The 23,835-nt window shown below is 33.2% G+C and overlaps 1 protein-coding gene across 1 annotated transcript in view; it reads left to right on the top strand.

Annotated features, from left to right (window-relative positions):
- Positions 1-23,835, top strand: part of CFAP46 (cilia and flagella associated protein 46) — a gene marked incomplete at both ends in the record, with an annotated part of 73,005 nt that overhangs the window by 8,638 nt on the left and 40,532 nt on the right. The window contains 18 exons of the mRNA XM_082764624.1: positions 1,020-1,143; positions 2,576-2,670; positions 3,597-3,704; positions 4,481-4,580; positions 5,629-5,727; positions 6,284-6,474; positions 8,234-8,462; positions 9,631-9,751; positions 11,495-11,618; positions 12,546-12,676; positions 14,528-14,673; positions 15,222-15,355; positions 16,863-17,075; positions 18,364-18,577; positions 18,923-19,072; positions 19,473-19,580; positions 20,848-21,029; positions 23,119-23,250. Coding sequence (XP_082620750.1) covers positions 1,020-1,143; positions 2,576-2,670; positions 3,597-3,704; positions 4,481-4,580; positions 5,629-5,727; positions 6,284-6,474; positions 8,234-8,462; positions 9,631-9,751; positions 11,495-11,618; positions 12,546-12,676; positions 14,528-14,673; positions 15,222-15,355; positions 16,863-17,075; positions 18,364-18,577; positions 18,923-19,072; positions 19,473-19,580; positions 20,848-21,029; positions 23,119-23,250 — 2,601 coding nt within the window. The remainder of the gene's footprint in view (positions 1-1,019; positions 1,144-2,575; positions 2,671-3,596; positions 3,705-4,480; positions 4,581-5,628; positions 5,728-6,283; positions 6,475-8,233; positions 8,463-9,630; positions 9,752-11,494; positions 11,619-12,545; positions 12,677-14,527; positions 14,674-15,221; positions 15,356-16,862; positions 17,076-18,363; positions 18,578-18,922; positions 19,073-19,472; positions 19,581-20,847; positions 21,030-23,118; positions 23,251-23,835) is intronic.

Genomic DNA, 23,835 nt, shown 5'->3' on the forward strand with positions numbered 1-23,835 from the left:
AATTGTTACATCATTGTCTTGGATTCTCTGAGTAAAGCTGTATCATAAACACTGAGATGCCTTTACAAATAACAGAGAACCAGTTTTATGTGCAAAATAAAGAGTGTCTATATAATTTTTCAAGATCAGACAACCTTTCTTTAGAGGTATTTGGGTCTGCTATTATACAGACCATTTCCAGTTCTTGATACATGTCTACCACAGTTTTTAACTTTCTCTTTGTGAACTTTTCTATTTCTTTGGTCTATGGACTTGATAGTTTATTGCTGTATAGTCTTTTTTGTGTTTTCTTTCTAAGTTGAAACTGGAGGGAAATAAAAAATCAAAACATTTCATGTTATACACTAAAGGTTATATAGAATACAATACAGTTTTTTAATAACAAACATAATCTTGCTGAGGTATTGATGAGAATTAGAAAGTGCACAATGAATTTGTGGTATGAAACTAATGGTAACCTTTATTTTTTCTTATATTTGTATTTTTATATTTTTATGGAATCATTTACTATTATTTCTATGGTATTTTTATTATTTATTTTATGAAGCCACAGGCTCTTTTTCAGTGAAAACAGACGAAGGATTGAAAACATTGAAGTTTCCAGCATGTATGGGTTCTCTTTTACTAGATGACTTTGAAATACTACCCTTTCCAGTAGTTAATGGAGAACCACAGAATGCAGCTCACCTTTTTTTTCTTTTCTTCATGAAGTGTTAAATCATTGATCATTTTAATTCCAGGTGTCCTGTTGTGCAGAGTGTTCTGAAAAATCTCCTGTTCCAAGATTATTTTTGTGATCTGTAATAAATGCATATTAAGAGCTGTGTATTTTCTGGAAGAAACAAATGCATAAAAATTAGAAGTTCTCTTTGTTGAATCAATGCTTTATAGCATTAATTGATTGTACTGCATTTAAGAGTGGTACCTTGAATATAAAGAGTCTCTTGAAAAAATATGAATAAGAATTGTTTCAAAAAACATTGATAAATGTTTAATACAAATATTTATTTAATCTGCAGAAATTTACTTGAGTGCCTCCTCGATGCTTCAAAACTGAAAGAAGCAAAAGAGTTTTCATCGACTGCAGCAGTCTTTATTAAGGAAAATGCTCCAGATAAATACTCTCAAATATTTTCTTTAATGGTAATGCTGTAAAATATTTAAAATTCCCAGTAAGACAGGAGCTTTCTCTACATTTATTAACAACCTTGTTTTATTTAAGTATTTTATTTCCTGTACTTAAATGTTTTGAACTAACAAATGATACACCAAATAAGCAGATATTTTTATTGTTTGTATTTTTCATACTCCAAGCTAAACAGCTCCTTACTGCCCCATGTTATTTCAGTACACCATAATATTATAGGGAAAACTTTTGCTACGCCTAAAAAATCTGTGTGGGAATAACTGCTATTATCACAGATGGTGTAAAGGGTGTAACTTTACCTGTTTTATGCCACTGGGAAAAAAATAATCTAGGCTCTATTTAGGTTTTGTTGACTATTCTAATGCTGAAATATACCTAAATGACCCAATGTGAACCCTATAAAGTTCTGGGAATTAAAGTATATGATATTAGTTCACATTTTTTTGCATGACCTTCATTTGGGAAATAAGAGGGTGAAGATAGATGTGACAAAAGCAGAAATAGGCAAATAAAACTTTTGGAGTTGCATGCAGTCATGTTCTTAAGCATTCCTTCTATGTTCCCTGCTACACTCTTATTTGTCTTACTTATGCGTTTCCACTGCATTTCAAAAGATTATGTTTATGTTATATGTTCTTTAACATTTGAATTAAGAGAACCTTATTGACCTTTCAGAGGTATGAAATCAGTGAAGCAATGACATTTAGGCAAAGGATCCAAATTATTTTTGTACATGTATTTTTTTTAGAGGCAATTTTGAACAAAACTACTTAACATTGGTCTTAGAAGAATAAAGTAGTTCTAAAAGTTTCCTTGGGCTGTGTTTATCAGCAGAGCTACAGAGGTATGACCTACAGTATTGGATGCTTTAATGACAGAGTAATCAAGTCCTACAAAATGCAGTGTTCCATTACAATTTAAGTAATCATTATTGATTGCTATGGACAGTCAGTGTCAGAGAGTCAAAAGAAATGATGTTACTTGTCTAATATGTGACTCTACAGATAAATTGAAGTAACTACAGTACCTTGTAATTTCTTTGTAATATTTTTGTTATATTTAATTTATAGTTGCAGTTAAATTTGAATGTCTAATTTCCCTTATCTGGATGAGATGATTTCAGAATGAGTGTTATCAGAATGTTCTAAAAAATGGATTAATTAGAAATCTAACTCAGATAATAGTTCCAGATTTAGATTTCTGCTAATACTTATGATTCTCAGCATATGAAAATTAATACAGCTTTACTAAGCGGTATGTATGCAAAACAACATAGATTATCATAGTAATTTCATTGCCCTTAATGTCCATTAAATTCCATTGCCCTGAAAGCCTACAATCAACATACATGATTTATTTTAGCCCTGTTGAGTGTCTGTCCTTCACTGGCTTATTTAGTGGATTAATAATGAAATTATTATTTTATAGGTATACCACAAACTAATGGATATTTCCCAGATAGAGAAGGAAATACAAAATTCCATCCATTTGTCAGTGATTTATAAAATGCAAATGATAAAATCGTGAGTACTAAACTATATCCTTTCACTTGGGTTTTGATAGTAGATATTACAGAAGTAGAGTCGGGTTCTGTTATCTCATATGCCAGTAGAAGACCATACTACAGAGATTAGTTTCTCTAATGGAAATAGTTTTGAGTAGTGAAGCTCAGTCCTGTCCAGGAAACTGCCAAAGCTAAAAGGTGAGAGAATTCTTGGGGAATGTGTAGAATAGTGTGTTGTACCAACAGTTTCAAGTGAAAGAATTTACAAGAGAGTGGAAGATGTTTTTGTATCTAGCAGATTGGGGCTTGGTACATAAGTCATATATAAGAAAGTAAAGATAGAGAAGAGGAATCACGTCTGAAATATAATGGATGAATCACAAGGATGGGAAGCATGGTATTTTCTAAAACTTTAAATTTTACATGAAAGCAATTTTGAAAATTAGACTGTAACAGAATTCCACATGATTTTCAGTGTCTCAACAGTTCCACTTTTTAAAGTACTAATTCTTTTCATCGTGGAATAATTTATATTGACATTAAGGGAAAGGAGTTTTGCACTCCATATTTCTTTGCCTTTCAAATAAAATGTACTGCCTCAAATATTCTTATTCTGGAATATTTTGCTCTTTCTGCTTTGTATCTGGTTCTCCAAGAACCTTACTTGGTATACTGAAGTGAGTTTTGTTGAATTTTATTTTATTTTATTTTATTTTATTTTATTTTATTTTATTTTATTTTATTTTATTTTATTTTATTTTATTTTATTTTATTTTATTTTATTTTATTTTATTATTTTATTTTTTATAATATTTTGTAGTCTAGATAATCCACTAATATATTGGACTAAGATCCATCTGCTCTGAAGTTAGGAGAGTTATTATTGAATTAAAAAATTGAAATATTTCCTGTGATAAAAAGTGATCAATTTGTAACATATTGCAGGCAGTGGGACACAAATGAATTTCCAAGTGATGCCACCGCAACTCTGTATTCTCTATATGAACTTCTGAAACAGTGTGATGTACCTCCAGCATCTGTTGCCAGTATGAAGTGAGTTTACTTGTCCCTGAAAGTTGATGCTGAAGCTGATGCTGCTTCCAGCAAAGTGTGACAAAATCTTGAAAAGATTTTTTTATGATCTCACAATAGTTTTTAATGCATTTTTTTAGCTTTTCTTTGAATCGTTCCTAATTCTACAGTGTTATTTTAAATGCAGACAAAACCAAACTCTATTCTAGTAGTTAGATCACAGCTGTTAAATATGGAAGTAATACTACATTTTTGCATATGAAGTTCAATCTTTTCTGACTCTACTCAGTTTTCTTATTACCTCTAGTGCAGACATTGGGACTCATTTGGTTATTTACTGAGATCCAAAATATTCAGAAGTGTCCTACCATGAGAATAGTGTGTTCCTATTTTTTTAAGGAATTAACCATTGTATTTGACTGTTTCAAGATGTGTGCCAGTTGACTGCATTATGTTTGCAGAATTACCTGCAATTTAACCCATTTCCTATTTCACCATCTTTGTGCTGCATGCATTTAATCCTTCATTGTGTTATGTTATTCAGAAACATTTTTTTACATTAGAGGTATACTAGTTATTTTCCATAAACAGCTGAATTTTTGTATTTTTCATCCAACCATCTTCAATCTTTTTCCTTACTGACTGCAAGCATTACTGGTAAAATCACATCTTCTAATATTCAGATATCTTCAAGAGTTTCAGATATATTGCACAAAATTAGTTTCATATAATGTTTTTCTGATTCCATTAAAGAGGAGTGTGTGATTCTCTGAAGTGATGTTTTTCTGTTTTTGAAGAATTCCTTTGATCCTGGAATTGGCTCGTTTTTCTGTGAAAGTAAACTGCATTAAGCTTACACATGATTGTATACTTGAATTGAAGAAAGCTGGCATTACTGTAAGTATTAATTAGAAATGATTTTTTTTTGACAATGATTCTACTTTAAAAATAATGCTGATGGTTCTGGGTTCTTCTGTCGTCTTCTCTGCATTGCTTATATACTGATTAATATCATTATTACTAGATGTATTCCTAGATGGAAATTTTGTGCGGTCTCTGTAATAACTGGTCTTTCAATGTATATATCCTTTTTTGATTCTTATGTCCACCTAGCTCTGCAATTTTTTCACTTCCTTCTTGATTGATAAGCAGAACTGTTCACCCCTGTATTCAGATAAAAAGTAAGTTTTTCAGGGAAAAAAAAAAAAAAAAGTATGTAAAAGTGCCCAATAGTGTTGTGATGCCCATGTAAGTCCTTACTGACCTGAAATATTCAAGTGCATATAATGAAATTGTAATGGCAAATACTGCCAAACATACCAGTCCATATTTCTGTTGTAATGATCCTATTGTGAGTTACTTGTAATGTGGATTTTACTTACCCTAACTGAAATTTTTCATTCCAGATGTCTGCCTCAGGCCCCTCACTTTTTTTTTTTTTTTTCTGAAAAATTCCAACAAGTCTGAGGTTGTACACAGTTACATAGCATTCACCTAGAACATGTTTAAATTGCATTCACCTAGAATGTGTTTAAATTCTCTAGATCAAGGGTTCATTAGGATTTAATTTCAATATTTGTATAGACAGTAACAGCAAGTAACCCTTCAGTGGCAGCAGTAGAGAAGTCTTGCTTTTATACCAACCTTCTCATCTCCATTAGAAGTAGTGGGTGTTAAAGTGACTTTCACTTAAAAGTTGCACAACCCATTAAGATTATTCATTACTGTCTCAACTATCTCTTCTTTATTCCAATAATATAACATCTTAATAACACTATGCTATAACAAATTCTAATCCCTCTTTTAGTGTTTCAATTAATTAGCTAGTACAGTTGGATTTTCAAAAAGGTATTACAATGCAGTATTAGCATCATTGCATTGTTTTAGTCTGAATCATATTCCTTTTTAATTATTAAAATCAGCATTTTGTATCAATCCTTCATAGGAACAAGGGAAACTTATTGAAGTAGAATGCCTGGAATGTGAATATGAAATTCAAAAATTTGGCCCTAAAATAGTGACTTATACCAAAGGAGTTGTTGAGGTATGTTCTTTAGATTTGAGAGAAAAATAAAAGGCTTAGTTTGTGAAATATGCAAATTGCACTGGACTTGTGTGTCTTAATTCCATTACAGTGATCAGAAATTGCTTTAAGCATTATATTCTTTCTGATTGGTCTTCCAAGAAGAAAGAAGGACGTTGGGCTGGCAAGAATAAAACAGAGAAATAAACAATAGTCATATATTCCTAAGTCTTCAGTCTGATAATAAAGATTCATAATATATTAATTTCTAAGAGTAAAGATGGTAGCATTGAAACATGCAAAGGCAATACTATATTCTTTCATATTTTACATTTATGGAAGATGTATTATTGCATATTAAAGGCAATCTTATGCAAATCCTTATTTCTGAAAAATTTGGGTTATTCCTGACAAATTGTCACACTGGGAAGGTTTTTTTTTAGATTTTTATAGTCAGTCGACTTGGTTATAATTTAGAGCATCAAAAGTAGGAGCCTAAATTTAGAATTTAGAGGAGTATGTAAGAAGATGTATTCATTAAATGCAGTATATGCTAAACAATTTTTCTTTTGTATAGGCTCAGCTGAAATTGATAAAAAATCTTGAGTTAACCTTGCAACATGCGGTTCAGTTGGGAGATCCTTATGTGATTCAGGTTGTTTGCACAACCCAGTGGAATCTATGCTTACCACTACTACAACAAAATTTGCATCAACATGTGCGAAAACCTTTGATAGCAGTTGCTGATGTCCTAGAAGAGATTGACAGGTAGCTTTTTATGCTGTGTACATTCTTATCAGTTACTTTGAAATCTCTAATGACTGAAAAGAAAATACAGCTCATAATAAAGAACTAAGCAATTTAAACATGGCATCAAACTCATAAAAACTCAAACTGTATGATGTGAAGAGTCTGAAAATTTTTGCACTAGCTTGTAACAAGTTAACATCTGCATATACTGTGTACATTTCCTCATTAGTTGTTTAAGTATAGGTCCCATTCATGTAAATGTGTTGGAATATAGGTTCTTGTACTAACACCACTTTTTTAATTCTAACTGCTTTGGTCAGCAGCATAAGGGCAATACTTGCTGCTCAGTCAGCTTTATTCTAATGTAGGCACACATTAGTTTTTTGCAATACATTTGATATCCTAGAGGCACTGAAAACCCTCCTTCTGTTCTGTTTTTCCTAACATTGCTTTCATCCATCTATCCATCTATCTATCTATCTATCTATCTATCTATCTATCTATCTATCTATTTTTGCCTGGAAATAATCTAAAATAATTTATAGCTTACAGCTGCTATGAACAGCTTCGTCAGGCAGGTGATAAACTGGGAGTGTAATGTACCCAAGTCTGGGGAGCATGCAGTTTTCAGTGAAAATGTATTGACTTCATGGAGTGGTTTTCAGCAGTCTGGGCAAGGGCAGTGACTGCAGTGAGTATGTAAACCTGTCATGAGCTGCATTTATAAAAGTGGTAAGAAACTGCAATCAGGACTAGATTTTTAGAAGCTTCTACTTATATGTTATCATTAGAGTGTGAAGTATTATCAAAAGTGTCGATCACGCCGTTGCTAGAAGTTAAGCAGGTTAAAAATCCAGTCACTTCATCTGTCAACCAAAGTGGGCATTTCTGAATGGGAAGTGTGGTATTAAGGAAGAATTCTGCTAAAACACAAAGATCAGTCAGTTTACAAGATGTGTCGCTTCCTTTTGGCTGTGTTTTCTCATGCGGCATTAACAAGTAAAATGCAGTTGAGTTTTGTCCTAGTGTTGGCTAGGATAGAGTTAATTTTCCTCCTTGTAGCTGGTATGTTGCTGTGCTTGGGATTTAGGATGAGAATAATGTTGATACCACAGTGATGTTTTAATTGTTGCAGAGCAGTGCTTACACTAAGCCAAGGGCTTTTCAGCTTCTCTCAGTGCCCTGCCAGTGAGGAGGCTGGGTGTACAGCAGGAGCTGGGAGAGGACAGAGCCAGGACAGCTGACCCAAACTGGCCAAAGGGATATCCCATATGATATCACATCATGCTGAACAATTAATATGGGGTGGCTGGCTGGGTTGGGGGGACCGGCTGCTTGGGGATAGGCTGGGCATTGGTCAGCGGGTGGTGAGCAATTGCATTGTGCTTCACTTGTTTTGTACACACTATTAGTAGTACTACTGTTATCGCTGTTATTATTTTCCTTTCTTTTCTGTCCTAATAAACTGTCTTTATCTCAACCCACAGGCTTTCATTTCTTTCTGTTTCTCTTCTCCCATCCCAGAGGGACAGGGGAGGGTGAGTGAATGGCTATGTAGTGCTTAGCTGCCAGCCAGGTTAAACCACAACAAGTTTTCATAATCATTTCGTTACAAAGACATGATAATGAAAATGAAAGAAATATTAAGTCAAAAATTGAGTATATTTTCATACTATTGTCACTTTTTATTACTGGGTTGTGCTTTTGGTTAATTTTTAGGTCTAACAATTTTAGTTTGCTCCGTTTAACAGATTACATTTGAATTTTTATTCCATAGCATGCTGATTTTGTTACGTTGCCAAGTTCACATGGAAATTGCTCGTATTGAAGAAGATGGGGATAGAATTGAGATTGCTGTGCAACATTTACAGAAAGCTATACATCTAGATAACAGTGGGCAGTATCAAGAACATCTAAGATTGAATTTTAACCGTCTTTCTTTGTACGCTATGCTGTATAAGTCTCCTGAGCGTCTAGAGGATCAGGCGCTAATGATGATTGAACAGGTAATCGTACAGAATAAGATTAGTAGCTGAAATAGGTTTGCTTATTAAATTCTGGCAGAGAAGAGTTAGCCATTTAGTAGAACTGCATATTAGTAGAGCTAACACGGGCTTGCTTTCAGCAACATTAGTTGGTTGCCTTGAAAGCTCTCTGGATTTTCCCTCTGGTCATCACACTGCTTCATACTCTGAAGATTAATGGTTATGATGGAGGATTTTTTCCAATTATGGTCAAACCACCTGTTTATGAAAAAAATGAAAAAGCATTATCCTTTGGCAGAAATACTCATCTGCAAAAAAGAAACTCAGTGTTACGGTTTTGCATGTTCAGAATTGTCAACAATTAAAATTTCATTGTGTGGAACATTTTTATAAATAATGAGAGGAGCAGTGGCCAAATAGCTGAATCTCCCATCTGGACTGAAGATAAATCAGTATTATATCACACTTTAAAATGTGAGAAAATACAGATAATAAATCCAGTAATACAATCTAAAGTCACAGTGTAGTCATTTTCAAGAGTTATTACATCTAATTGTTGTGATGCCTTCAGCACATGAACAAAATTCATATTGGCAGCTGATTTGGTAGTTTGCTAAAAGAAATTTCACCTATACACCATTTGGGGATATTCACAGAAATTGAGATATGCTCATTGAACCTAAAAAGCAGTATTGGAAAGCTGCTGGTACGATTGTTATATTATTGTTATGACAGTTTTGGTGTAGTTTGTTCTAGTTTATTATTTTTTTTTCACACAAGCTTATTCCATTTAAATATTTTTTAAAGAAAGCACTTAATTTTCCTCTGACTTAAGCTAATTCTGGGTACACTAGGGATTTTTTATATTTCATAGTGAGTCCTAATTATTGCACGACAGATATATTATTTTTGGTTTCTAAATAAATACTGTTCTTTATTTAAGGAAATACAACATTAAGACAGGTCATACAATAAGGTATATAGAGTAATAATACTGCAGGATGTTGTTTAAGATATGCTAAGAAAAACAATTCCTATATTGTATTGGCTCAAAATACCAAAGTCTATGATGTATGATCTACATTCTTACATGTTTAGTAAGTAAGATATATTAATGTAATAAAAATGTAAATAGCATTATAATAGGTCTAAATGAACCTTGTAACATTTAGTTCTTTTATTTACATAGGCTAAAAGGGGAAAGGAAAAGAATAATGTGAGACAAAAGAGATCCCTTCTGGTAAATGCTGGTCTTGCACTAGCTCCTGATTTATTTCAGGTGGTTCTTGATAGTGAAAATGAAGCTAAAGGTAATGTATGTGTGTGGCTAAAATTATGACACTTAACTTTTACTGCTTTGCCCAACCTCAAAGAACGGACATAACATATAGTGGCAATATGTGGGGAATATTACAGCGCAAATAGAGTGACAAGTTTACTGAATTCTGTGGCAAAAATTAGAGAATGAAAAATGAATATAATTCTATGATATAGCTGTCATGTATTAATGCTGAAAAATTTCTGTCTGTCAATCTGGATGTGTAGTTAAGTAACAGTTCTGTCATATGCATTGCAAAGTATTTTAAACAAAAATTATAAGAACCTATACCTTCCTCATTTCAACGTAAATATGTCTAAGCAGTTTCAGTTATATTCATGTTTTAAAGCCAGGAATATTTTCTAGTCCCTTCAGCAGCTTTGCTGTTCTTCTATGAATGTCTTCCCAGAAACTCAATATCTTTATTGTAGCGAGGTGCCCAGCCCAAGGTGTGTCAAGTACAGAGTACAGAGGGACAGTCACTTCCATAGTACCTCTGGCCATGCTATTTCTGATACAAGCCAGGATGCTGTTGGTCTTCTTGGCCACCTGAGCACACAGCTGGTTCATGTGCAACTGGCTATTGACCAACACAACATCCCCAACTCCTTTTCTTCCAGGCAGCTTTCCAGCTACTCTTCCCCAGGTCTATACCACTGCATGGGGTTGTAATGACCCAAGTGCATCACCTGGCATTTAGCCTTGTTGCATGCCATACAAATGGATGTGGTCCATAAATCTAGCTTACCCAAATCCATCTGCAGAGCCTGCCTACCTTCTCACAGATCATCATTCCTGCCCAACTTGGTGTTGTCTGCAATTTTATCCCTCATCAAGATTAAATGATCCCCTCATCAAGATCATTGATTAAACAAAACTGGCCCTAATGCAGACCCCTGTGGAACACCACTATGGCCACTTGGCTGCCAGCTGGATTTAACTCCATTTGCAAATACCCTTTGATCTCAGCAATCCAGCCAGTATTCATTTGAAACAGAAAACTTAGTCTAGGTAATATTAGCAATCATGGCTTAGATTCAAGTGAATATTGATTTCCCAAATAATCATATCAAGTTATTTGTATTCTAATAAATAGCATCTCCTCTATGTCATTACAGTAAAAAAAAAATCTTTTTGATTTTTCTGTATCACTGGATTGATTTTCTACCTCAGGAGGGCAGCTCATTCCTCCCTTGTGTCATTTTTCTGTGTTGGTTATTTCTGTTTAATACTTTTTCCTAGATAACTATATCTTGTTGACTACGAGAAAAAAAGTCATTATTCTCAAATTTAAAAAAACAAACAAAAAAAAAAAAAAAACACAAAGAATAAATTTTGCTACTGAGCAAAAACGTATTTCATTGGATTAGTGTTCTTAAAATGCAGCCAGAATGTAACATTCCGTATATTACATCAATTTCCTTTTGACTGAAGCTTAATTAGAGCAATGCATGTCCTGTCAGAAAAGAGACCTTGGGGCTAAAAAAACATAAATCCATTTTTATATGGGGAAACTATCTATGCAGATAAATTAAAAACAGAATAGATGCTAGTCGGGTGTGGTTTTTTCATTTTGATTGGCTGGTTGGCTTTGGGAAAGATTGAGGGATTGAAAAAAGGACTGGATTTCAGGAGTTTCAGAAAGTAGTTGTGAATCAAAATGCATACCTTTCATTTAGATTTGTTTCAACTCTGGTACTTAAAAAATTACATTAAATTCTTATTTCTTTGTAAGTTTCCTCAGGTTATAGTCAGAGTCAAGTAAGTTACCTCTGTGCGAAAGCACAACATCATGTTAAAAGTGTGGACAAAGTTGATGGACATTTGAAACACCTAAAAAAGGAAAATGACAAAGAGAGGTAATTACCACAGAAAAGATGTGGCTCTTTTCTTTTTGCGTAGAAGTGTCTAATAAGGGAATTTCTTATCATAGAATCATTAAGGTTGGAAAAGACCTCCAAGATCATCTGGTGCAACCTTCCCCCTACCACCTATTCTGTTGATAGAAACTGGACACACAGAAGAATGGGTGGATTAAGGCTGAATTACTTGATGCATAGCTGAAACTTTGCTGAAGCGTCTTTTTTGGTTCTTGTACCACTTTGCATGCTACATCTTTTCTGATAAACCACACAGTCCTTTCTGAGTGTCAGAAATACTGATCTGTAGGAAAATCATAGCTTTGTCCCTGCTAGAGCATGAGGATTGGACCAGGTAACATCCAGAGGTCTCTTCCAACTTAAACCTTTCTGTGATTCTGTGTGACTTTGTTTTCAGCATGTTTATATAATTCTATTGTTTATTTTATAAACAATTTTGTTGTTGTTTGTTTGTCTTTTTTTTTTTTGTTTTGTTTGCAGCATTAAAAAAATCCTGGAATGAAATCTAAACAGTGTTTTTCTAAACAATTTGAAATCCAAACTTGTATTCAAGACTCATTTTGAAATTCTCAGCATTGCTTTTGAAATACTTGTTTTAATTTAGTTTATTTTTTATAAGATAGATAATTAGGGATATGTCACAAACACATTTTAAAAGTTTCAGTATAGCTATTCTCCAAAATATTTTTTCTTGCAATCTTGATAAGCTGAGGGTATTTTTTTTAAGTGAGTAAAGTCATAGTGTTATATTTGTTACTGATAAAAACTCTTCCACATATTAATGTTTACTAGATTTAAAATCTTATTTATGGTGGCCATCAAAACTGACATGATTTTTGTGGTTTCTAAAGTGTGGAAGATAATTCTGGTTATAAAGTGATCTTACATATGCTTTTTCTTTGATAGAATTAGACTTTGGGCAAATTTGGCAAAAGTTGCACGTACACAAGAAGTGTGGGATGTCTGCCGTACAGCATGCAGATTTTGTCTCCTGTATGATGACACTTTGTTTAGGAGAGCAACAAAACCTAAAAAAAGTAAGTGAAAACATTATTTTGAGTGTCATAAAGTGAACTTTCTCCTCCTTTATTAGAGTCACTTGAAGGAGTAAGCCAGTGTAAAGGTATAGTGTTCCAATGAATATTGTGCACATTGTTTTCAAGAAGTTTAGAAATGTAGAAGGCAATGTGTGCTCTCAGAAATTAACAACTGCAGAAAAGCTTAGGAAGGAGAGGTTTGGAAATTATTTTCACTTTTCATGATAATTCAATGACAGTGCTATGAGGTGATGCTATTAAATATAAGCTTTGGGCCTGAGCTAGTTAAAGTATGTATATTTAGAAGCATAGAATCGTGGAATCATTTAGGTTGGAAAAGACCTTTAAGATCATTATTTAGTGTTCTTGAGATCGTTATCAGTGTTCTTAGTTGTTCCTCAGCAAGTTTGCAGATGCAAGTGGAGTGGTGCAGTCAATACAACATAAGGAAGGGATGCCAGCTAAAGGGACCTGGACAAGCTAGAACAGTGGGCCCATGTGAACCTGAGGAGGTTCAACAAGTCTGAGTGCAAGGTGCTGCACCCGGGTTGGGGCAATCCCGGACAGGAGTACAGACTGGATGAACTCATTGAGAGCAGCCTAGCAGAGAAAGACTTGGGTGTTCTGATGGATGAAGCTTGACATGAGACAGCAGTTTGTGCTTGCAGCCCAGAATGCCAACTGCATCCTGGGCTGCATCAAAAGAGGTGAGGGAGGAGATTGTCTACCCAAATAGAGTCCTTCTCCATCTGTTTTGTAAGACCTCTTTAAGTATAGAAAGGTCGCAATGAAGTCTCCACAGAGCCTTCTCCTCTTCAGGATGAAGAGCCCCAGGTCTTCCAGCCTTTTTTCATTGGAGAGGTGCTCCAGTCCTCCGTTCAACTTTGTGGCCCTTTTCCAGACCTTCTCTAACAGGTCCACATCCTTTTTGTGCTTGGGGCTCCAGGTCTGGAGATAGTACTTCAAGTGGGGCTTCACAAGGGCAGAGTAGAGGGAGGCAATCACCTCCATCGACCTGCTGGTCACACACATCCTTCTGGGCTGCAAGTGCACACTGCTGGCTCATGTTGAACCTTTATTCACCAGAACTCCCAAGTCCACTGCAGGGCTGCTCTCAATGAGTTCTTCTCCCAGTCTGCCCTCATGTCTGGGATTGCCCTGACCCAGGTGCAATGGACTGTTGGCAACATTCATTTCTGTGTTCTGTTTCATCCTTTACTACTTCTAATCCTAGGATTAGTGGGTGAGAAAAATTGAAGGTCTTCTCTATATGTAACATATACTGAAGATAGGGCAAAGATAATTTGGGCAATATGAAGATTCTGGAAAAAGACTTGCTGTATTATCAGGCCTGAATGAAGGCAAATAATTCAAAGTGCTATAGTGTTACAGATATATACCAGGTCCTATTAATGATGCTTTTGGTGCATGGTTGCCCTCAGTTCCTGATAAGTACTTTTTTTTTTTCCTTTAGTTTGAAAAAGAGATGAGAGATGAAACATGGCTAGTCTGGGGAAGTGAATATGTATGATTGCTCAAGGAATGAGGAGCTCTTCATTCAAATTAACAGTCTGTAGGTTTTATGAAAACAAACACATGTAATTTTCAACTTAAACTAAAATGTTACTTTGGAATATTGAAATATGATTAAAATTATTGGACAAAGACTAATAAATTAGATCTATCACTGAATATTAAACTTGAGATGTAGTCTGAGTGAAGTAACTTCAAATCTGTGCTTGTGAATGCTTTATTGTGGATTTCAGATTATACAGGGATATTTAAATTCTAAAATTAAGGTAATTTTTGTCAGATTTACGTGTTAATAATAATTAACTTTTTTTTTTTTAGCACAGAAGAAGAAAGCTAGTATAACTATGATGGATGATGACCAAGGTGATGGCTTACCAGGAGAGTTATTACTACCTGCTAAATCCTTTTCTTTTGAAAGAGATTTACTCAGAATATTAGCAGAAATAAGATTTATTAATGCAGAGGTAATCAACCTACACAGATGTTACTCATATTTGTTTCATTTAACTTTGGTTGTATGTCTAATTCTAGGGATATTCATCTTACAGCAGTAGAATTTTGAGTTAGATTCATTATTTTATGTCTCCACAGACATTAGAGGAAGTAGTTCTGTGAAGCAGCTGTATAAAAATACTGTGTGAAAGTAACTATAGTATCACTGCATATGGTTTTAACACTTTTTTACAAGGGATGTTGTTGTAAATATTTGACATGTGACATTATGTTCCAGGATCCTTAAAGTTCCAGCATGATAAATATATTTGTGTGTATATATATGGCATATTTTCATTTTCTCATTTGAGTTATTTATTTAATAAAATTAAGCATAAGTAATTTGAAGATTATTTCATATAATTGGTTTTGTATGCCTGTACATCTTCAGATGTTGTACAACAAAAACAACATTTTGTTTTTTTTCTTTTTTCAAGAGGTGTAGACACAAATAAGAAGTCAGAGTCCATTTTCACGTAGATAACACAGGTAGAAAATGTATTTCTTTGTATCTTTCCAGGCAACGATTCATTTATTAAGATTGCAGGGAATTGAGCTGAATGACCACACTGTACCTACAGAAGATAAAAGCCAACATCCTTCAGAATATGTTTTAGATTTTCCTGAAAGTGATCTAGAATGGAAAGCATACAGGTACTTACCAACTCTAACAAATTGTTTTATTATCAAACACAGATGATAATTTACTAAGTTATTTCTTTTTAGTACAAATCATTTTTCTTCTCAGAAAGAGTAGTTAGACATTGAAACAGGTTACCCGGGGAAGTGGTGACATCATCATTCCTGGGGGTGTTCTAGGAAAGGTTGGACCTGGTGCTTGGGGACATTGGCAGTAGGATGATGGTTGGACCAGATGATCTCGAAAGTCTTTTCCAACTTTAATGATTCTCTGATTGTTATCAGATAGTTCATATGTTTAGCTAGGAATGGTAGTGGGAAAAGAAGAATCTAAAAAATAATTTGAAATAATTTTTCTCTAATTTGCTTTCATTCTGCACTGTTTGTTTTGTTTTTCATTTAATGTTTATTTCTCTGAAATCAGAAGCTAGTGTACCCTTCTTCTCCTTCTCCTCCTTCTCCTTCTTTTTATATTTCTGTTTCTTTCTTTTGGTCTCACAGTATTATTTATTGTGAAGGAAGAGGGAGAGAGAATTTTAAATATGATATTTAAACTCTACTACATTTGTACAAGTATTAACTGTTGTCACAATGGTCATCATGTCCTGTAAGAGCAGGTTATCAGAGTTGTGTCCCTAAGGCTCTTCATTAAGTCTGAAGATGAAGTGAAGTTTCTCGCAGTCAGCTTCAAATGCTCAGTAAAATAGGAAAAAGTAAAAACCAATCAGAAACAAGGGACAAAGAAGATGAAGATTCTGTTCTAAAATTCGCTGTGAAGCTGTTTTTGAGTTTAACCAATTTACTTGTACCAGTGTCTCTTTCATCCAATTAGGCTAAGAACACATAGGGAAAAAATCAGTTTGGTCTACTATGTTGTCTACTGTTGGTGACATAGTAATACCCTATGTCAGTTTATGTTTTTTTGAATTTGTGACTTAACCAAGGTCATTCTGTCTGATCATACAAGATGGTGTTTTCAGTATTGCTTTATCTAGTGTGATATATATCTTGATAATTAATTTGTGCATAAAAGAATGTTATTGCATTGACTATGGAATGTTATTTTATAAAAAATGGACTTAGCATTTCAGAACATCTGGAGATGTCTTTGAGTGCAAGAAGACATGAGGCTGTGAAAAAGATACCTCATTCAACACTAGAGTCTTATTTTTTATTCAAGTAGAGCTTTGTCATAGATATTTAATGATTTCTAGCAGTGATTCACACACATTTTAAAAAGTGTGGATGAACTGTGAAATTTACATTAGAGCCAATATTTTTAAGCTAATAGCATTTGAGTATCAGAGACTGGTCGATGTTGATACTAATAACTTTCCTGAGGCATCTTGTCATCCAATTATAAGTTAATGGATAGAGATGTAATAAATGCAACTGAAAAGTAATTTCCAAAAATATATATTTTTTGTTGATTCAGTTCTACTTTTACATATTTAGCCTTAAGATATAATACCTTCTAGTGTTGTACTTTTGGAATAACAGTTTCTTAATACTAATTTTATAGTTTATGGATAGACTACTTATCTCAGTATGCTATGGAAAATTTCCTGCGTGCAGCTGAAATAGGAGAAGAACTGAATGAAGCCTGGATTGTTCATAATGCTGTGGTGTATATCTTAAACTACAATAGGCATCTTATCACATCAGGAAGACAGAGAGAAATTATTGCATATCTGCAGACTCTTCTTGGAGCAGTCAAGACTGTTGGGCACACTGGGTAAATTTAGAGTTTTGGTTACAAACATGGTCTTGTTACTATAACAGAAAAAATATTTTCACAATGTTAGTTTATGTCATGAAAGAATGTTATTGCTGGCTTTTATTAGAAGTAGAAGGACGTCAGCACATACAGAATACTTTAGAAGTTATATTAAATTTTGTGGTTGGAAAGTGAGGTTTTAATCCTATTTATTTCTGTTCATTATAATCCATATTAACCTGAGTTAAAATTATGTTAATTCCTCTTAATTATGGAATAGCAACATGTGCATATGAAATAGTGCATGTGTCAATTTTGTTGACCTGCTCAGAAAGAATCAAGAAAATTTTCGTAGCCTTTCTGTTGGCAGGAGCTTGAAATGTGTTTACTTGCTCTCAGTTACTCTGAAGTTGAATTATATAGTAAATATAGTTTATTGTAAATATTTCTAATCACAGTAAGTTCTGAAATACAAAACAAAGGGGGAAAAAAGAAAGTAAAGGGAATGTGTTCAATAATTGACCACAAAAATAGACTTCATAGAGAAATTCTGTTCTGTAGCAAATGCAATGGCAGAATAATTAACTATTCCAGAGGAATACTCAAGTCAAAGTTCTGTTGGACAAAACCCTAGAACTTTTAGCACTTTTTTACTGGCAGTGACTTCAGAACTAGACAAACTGAGAGGACCAACAGCAAAGAATGATATTTTAACAGTATTGCATGTCAAGGCCTAAAGTTCAGTTTGTACAGAGATGGAAAACAGGTAATACCTACTTATTAATTTGGGCATTTATATTAATATGTATCATAATTCAGTTTGTGTTGTCTGTAAAAAAAAAAAAAAAAAAAAAAAGAAAAGGTAATTCCATCTCAGACGTTGATTATCATAAGGAGTAATACAGAGTAACGAATGATTTTATGTAAAGAGTTTGGTGTAGGTTATCAGGAAACCCTTTCCACTTTCACACATAACAGTTCACTACTAAATAGTCAGATTTTAAATTTATTCATCTCTGAAATAAATTTGAAAAGATACCTTTTTCTGTGAAGAAATAGAAGCTTCAATCACAGAAAGACCTGAAAAAATGCAATATAAAATATGAAAGTTTTTATTGGAGAGAGGGGGAGGAGGGAGAGTAGATTTAACCATTTTAACTGCATTTCCAACAGGGAAATTTTGTAAAATCCATAATTTTGTTTTCTAAGAAAAATCTAGATTTTTGAATAGTGCTCATGACTTTATTTGTTTCACTTATTTTGGTCTGATGCAGTTTGCATTTAAGTTTTCTTTTTTCTTCTTCAGAAGCACTGTCACTTTGTTGATGTTATGTAATGCTGTAGCTCGGGGCTTAATTCTCTGTTGGATTCCAAAACCAAAACGTACTGAGGAGAAAAAGTTATGTGCATCACCAGACAAAAGTAGAAAGGCTTCAGCAAAGGGACATGAGAAAGCAAATGCTATCCCTTCTTTGTCAGTAGATCCCAGTGGACTTCCTGACATCAAAGCAGCCTTAGAGGTACAAAATCCACTTTGTCTTTTTTTTTTTTTTTTTTTTTTTTTAATATGCTGACATGTATTATGATTCATAGAAATTTTAATTCCAGAGATTCTTGCAGAAAAACTACCATCTTTTATGGTTCCTGCCATCACAGGTTCTCCCCAAATATGCACTGAAGTTCCTTGTCAATTGAATCTGAAGACTGCAGCTTTTATTCGCTGTATGGATTTATTTATGGAGATGTTATTAGTATTAGAGGTGCATGCACAGAAATTGTAAAATAACTAATGGATAACATTTTCCATAAAAAGAGCTGTTCAAATTTGCCTTAAGTTTCAGTCTTTTTTTCTTCTTGCTGTTTAGATTTGTGAGTTTGCTCTAAAGGTGACAAGTGCAACCATACCAAATGAAACAGTACCTGTTGCTGTAAAGCAACAGATCATTGCTACATGGGTGAAAGTAAAACAGTTAAATCAGCAACAGATAGGACATAAACTTTGGACTGAGGAGGAGGTATTATTTCTCTGAAATCCTACAATAAGTTAATTTTTTCTTTGAAAAATTAATATTAAATGCTTAATTTTATTTAATAATGATTAAATTATCAGTGTGTCTTTCTTGTATATATTTTAATTTGATTTGACAGAAAATTTTTGCCTGTAGCTGAAATATCAGCTATGTTTATATTAACATTTAGTATGAACTCTTTATATGGAGACTATCGATTCAGTAACTTGAAAAATAATAATATATTCCAATCTTTTAATTTTAAATATGTCTATAATACCGGAGTATGGAATGTGAATTAATTATATTGTTGCTGTATTTTTGGTGATACTGTAGTAGTTCAGCATTAACAATGGTAGTAAAAATAAATAAATATATAAATAAATAATTTTTAATTTCTGCTCAGAGTAGTGATGAAGCTCAAAATCCTATTGCAAGAATTCTTGTTGGTCTAGAAATGTATTCATGTACTGGCTTGGGTCTCATGGATTTCACAGTTCCTGCTTTATCTCAGGTATTTCCTTTTATTTTATTAGCTCTGTTTTTTGAGAAAGAGCATGTGATTTCAGTTTTGGTTTTGAATACAGACAAAATTCAATTTGAAACTTCTATTATACTGTTATATATATGAAGTACATACATAATATATATTATTTATACATATTATGTTGAAACTTTTTATTATTTACTTTCAAAGTTTTCAAGAGATTGAGTAATTACAACAGGTAGAAAAATTGTGTAACTATTTTCATTTATACAAAAAAGAAAAAGCATTAAAAACCAGTATTACAATTATTCCTACGTTGCTCTAACAGGTTATTATCATAACAACCTGATGAACATAATGGGTTCGGATGCATTCTGTACAGAACCATATTTGGGACTTTTATTTTATTTTATTGAGAGGATGAAGTCTTATCTTAGGGTTTGTATTGGGAGCATTCCAAATTTCAACAGAGAACTTCATGTTATTGTGAATTTCCTTTTGGCAGTTATGGGGTAGAACTACCTGTTATTTAAAGAATTAGGTGGCTTTATTGTAAGACTTATATGAGACAGAGCTACATTACTAGCATAGTTCATTAAAACACTTGCTTTTGATTGGTCTTAACATGATTGCTGATGCTGAACAGTGCCACAATTTTCCTCTTCTGTTGATTACCAGTCTGGAGGAATGAAGGTAGTATAAAAATGTTTAAATCATTCATTTTCAAAACTATGAGCTGATGTCTTACCTGTCTGATTACTACACCTAATCATTTATACTTCCTGTTATAAATGGGTTTCTTAAAAGACTAAGGCGTATTTCCTCCGATAGCTAGGAATCTGATGACATTGTCCAACACTTCTGTAGAAATGCTTCTCTCTAAAGACCAGGATATCGGTCCTTATAAAGATACAGGTATGCAATTCCAATTGGTCTGCAGATTTCTGCCAAATACTATTAGCTAGCTTTAGCTATTATTTCAGTGGTATTCAGCATATTTATAGCTGGGTTTACATTTGCTTTTACAATATTTACTGCAGCATAAATGTTGATTATATGTCTATTGCCTATTTTGATTTTTCTTGTAAATCTTTGGTTTTCTAGATTGTTTTATTGTTTACTTGTTCCATGCCAAGGTGGGTTGTATGAAAAGTACATCTGGAAGAATGTAATCTGATTGTATATGAGTAAGTTGGTGTGAGGATAAGTAAGTTTTATGTATGAAAAGGGCATGGCAGAAACACAAGATTTATTTTTGTTTTACTTTTACTTTTTTTTTTTTTTTTTTTTCCAGTTAGCGAAATTGGCTTTAGAATGCAGCTGGTCAGATTCATTAGTAGAATTGCAGACACTGACACGACTTACATATTTTGCATATGTATTACAAGACTACGAAATAGTGATGACTTGTTCCCAAAGGATATTGCAGTCAGTTAATAATTTTTTTCACAATAGCGATACCAAGAAATATGAAATGTAAGTACATTGAATTTTGCATTATAATGTGGTATACTTGATATAAATTTTGAAGAATGAGTATATAGGGAAAATGCATCTGACTACTTAATCAAAATGGAGAGAATTTATTTATTTATTTATTTACAAAGAAACTGTACAGAAAGTGAAATTTTCCTACCACTCCTGATTTTGTCATTAGCAATTACTTAAGTACTACAGATAATGTTTTAACTCTACAATGTAGCCTGAGTAGAAGATGGTGTGAGATCCAGATTGTGTCTCTGGACTCAGTTCAGGAAGATAAGTGAATTTTGTAATCCAAGTGACTCAACAGGTTTTTGTGTTTGAGTGTCTTCCTGATGAGCAGTGCTTTTCTGAAATTGGTTTGTGGCAGTCACAGTCTTTTCGTGCTTTTGTAGTTTCCAAGCAGAAAGTAGCTTATTCTAATACATTGATGAAAATTGCTTCTGATAATGCATGAAGGGTCTACACAGTTCATGTAAGAAGATGCTGTGAGTGATAACAGGTGATAACAGCTACTGTTTTCTAATTTCTGGTGTCAGGTATCCCCAGGTAGCAGGCTTCCCTTATAAATTCTGTATGTGGGAGCAATAGGAGTGTAATTCATTTCTTAAAAAGCCCAGAGTCTTACTGGACTGTTAATTTAAAGCTTTGATCTTGTGGGGAATAAAAGGAAAAAAGAAAAAAGGTTTCCTATCTAGGAGGATCTGTTGGTGGAGTCCTTAGATCCTTCTGCTTATATACGATTTTACCCCCCAAAAAACAGAATGTAATTTCATCAAAACAAGAGGGAATTGACAGCAATTATTTAAAAAAAAAAAAAAAAAAATCAGAATGCAGGAAGTTTGAAATGAATATGATAAATACTTTGAATATACTTATGTGTTCATTTTTCTCTCTGTGAAGATGTCCGGGAAACAATGGTGCTCTTTGAAATTAATGGTTGTTTATTTCATGGGAGAAGAACATATAAAACCAGTTTTTCTCTCCAAAACATCTTAAAATATGGAACATATAATTTTAAAATATTATATAGAGAAAATAATGAATATTTAGCAATCTGAAACTGGTGAATGTTAAAATGTAAAATGTTTCCTTCTTTGACCAAGAAGTTGAGTTGTGGGTTGTCAATATTATCTCCAGAAAAATGGAAGATGAACGTCTTCATTCTTTTCACGTTAAAGCACAACTTAAGGACAAAGAAGGCTTAGACACCTACTTTTTTGTTGTTGTTGTTAACTTGTACTGTAGAACACTGGTGTCCTCTTGTGGACACAAATCATAACTGCATAATAGCCTTCACTGCGCAGTAGGAACTAAGCCAACTAGAAATGAGAAATGCCAGTTTAGTATAGGTGAATTCTCCCCTTTCTTTCTTTTTTCTTTTTTTGTTCTTTTTTCTTTTTTCTTTTTTTTTTTCTTTTTTCTTTTAAAAATCTTCCATATTGTGTTACATTATTGTATTATTTTCTTTCAAAACCACTTCTATTCAAGTATATCAGATAATTTTTATTATTGCTTTGTTATTTTATTTTTTTTAACTAGTTAACTGATGGGATTGAAATCTCTGCTCCTTACTTTTAAATGTAGAAGAGTATGATCCAAGTCAATTTCTCTAGAACCCTGTCCGTACTTTACCAGACATAAGAGAGACCAATTCCAAGAAAAAAAAAAAGTATTTAAAATTGTCTGATTTTCCCAATTTCTGTTTTTAATTACTTGCTATGTAAATTTCATTCTGATTTAATATTTTTATATTGTTTGATGTACAATGGTGAATAATGGGGAGAGAATCACAAATCTATTTTCTTTGGTCACTAGAAGTAGGTAAAATATTTTTCAAATCTTAGTTCACATTTATTTTCATTAGAACTGTAAAAAAGATACTTTATTTCTGATACCTGTTCACAGAGTGTTCAGATTTTTCAAATATTTTCTGATTGTAGGAAAAAAGTCATTAGAAGCCTTTTTAACTTTCAAAGCTACTAACATCTCTCTAGTAACAACTTGAAAGCATTATTAATGGGAACTGGTGTGTTCTTAGACTGTAAGACTAGCACATTTTGAGTTACTTGTCTTTATTCAGACCTGATAACACAGCGAGGCAAGAAATGTTGAGTACTGCTGCCTGTATCCAAGGAAAGAGTATAATGGAAAATTTGGCTGGACAAAAACATTTGCGTATAGCCGCATCAAAAGCCTTTGCTCAGAGTGCCAGGTAGGTTTTGTTTTAAGAGGGGACTAATACAAAGCAGACAAAAAAATTGATTTATAGATTTGGGGATCACCATTCTTTCCCAAGACTGATAAAAAATCAAAATAGTTGAGAGTTGAAATGCTTAACAAAAGATTTGACAGAATTTAGCAGTTTGGTAAATTTAAAATAAATTTTATCAGTTTAGAAACCGAAGTGGAAAGATTGCTTTAAGTAATAAATAGGAAGAAGGTGATACACAGATGGATAATGCCTGATTTTTAAATTCTTTGCTTTTTGGGAAAAAAAAAAAAAAAAAAAAAAAAAAAGAGCAAAAAAGTAGGCAATTGAAACTGTTAGAGGATGAAAATGTAATGGCTGATGTGAAGCCCTTAGCAGTATCATTTTTTTTCCTTAATAATTAAAAAGAGAGTGATGAAAGAAGTTGGAAAGGCCAGCGTAGCAGAACTCTACAGTTATGTTGTGTTGTGAACAGACAAATCCATATGTTTTCAATTTACATACCATGACAAGCACTTTTTTTTGGGAGTGGACATATACAAATAGCTCAACAAATGTCAAAAGGGACACAAAGTGGTGAGCAAAAAC

The sequence above is a fragment of the Aythya marila genome (genome assembly GCF_965140915.1).
Source record: "Aythya marila genome assembly, chromosome: 7".
Taxonomy (NCBI): Eukaryota; Metazoa; Chordata; class Aves; order Anseriformes; family Anatidae; genus Aythya; species Aythya marila.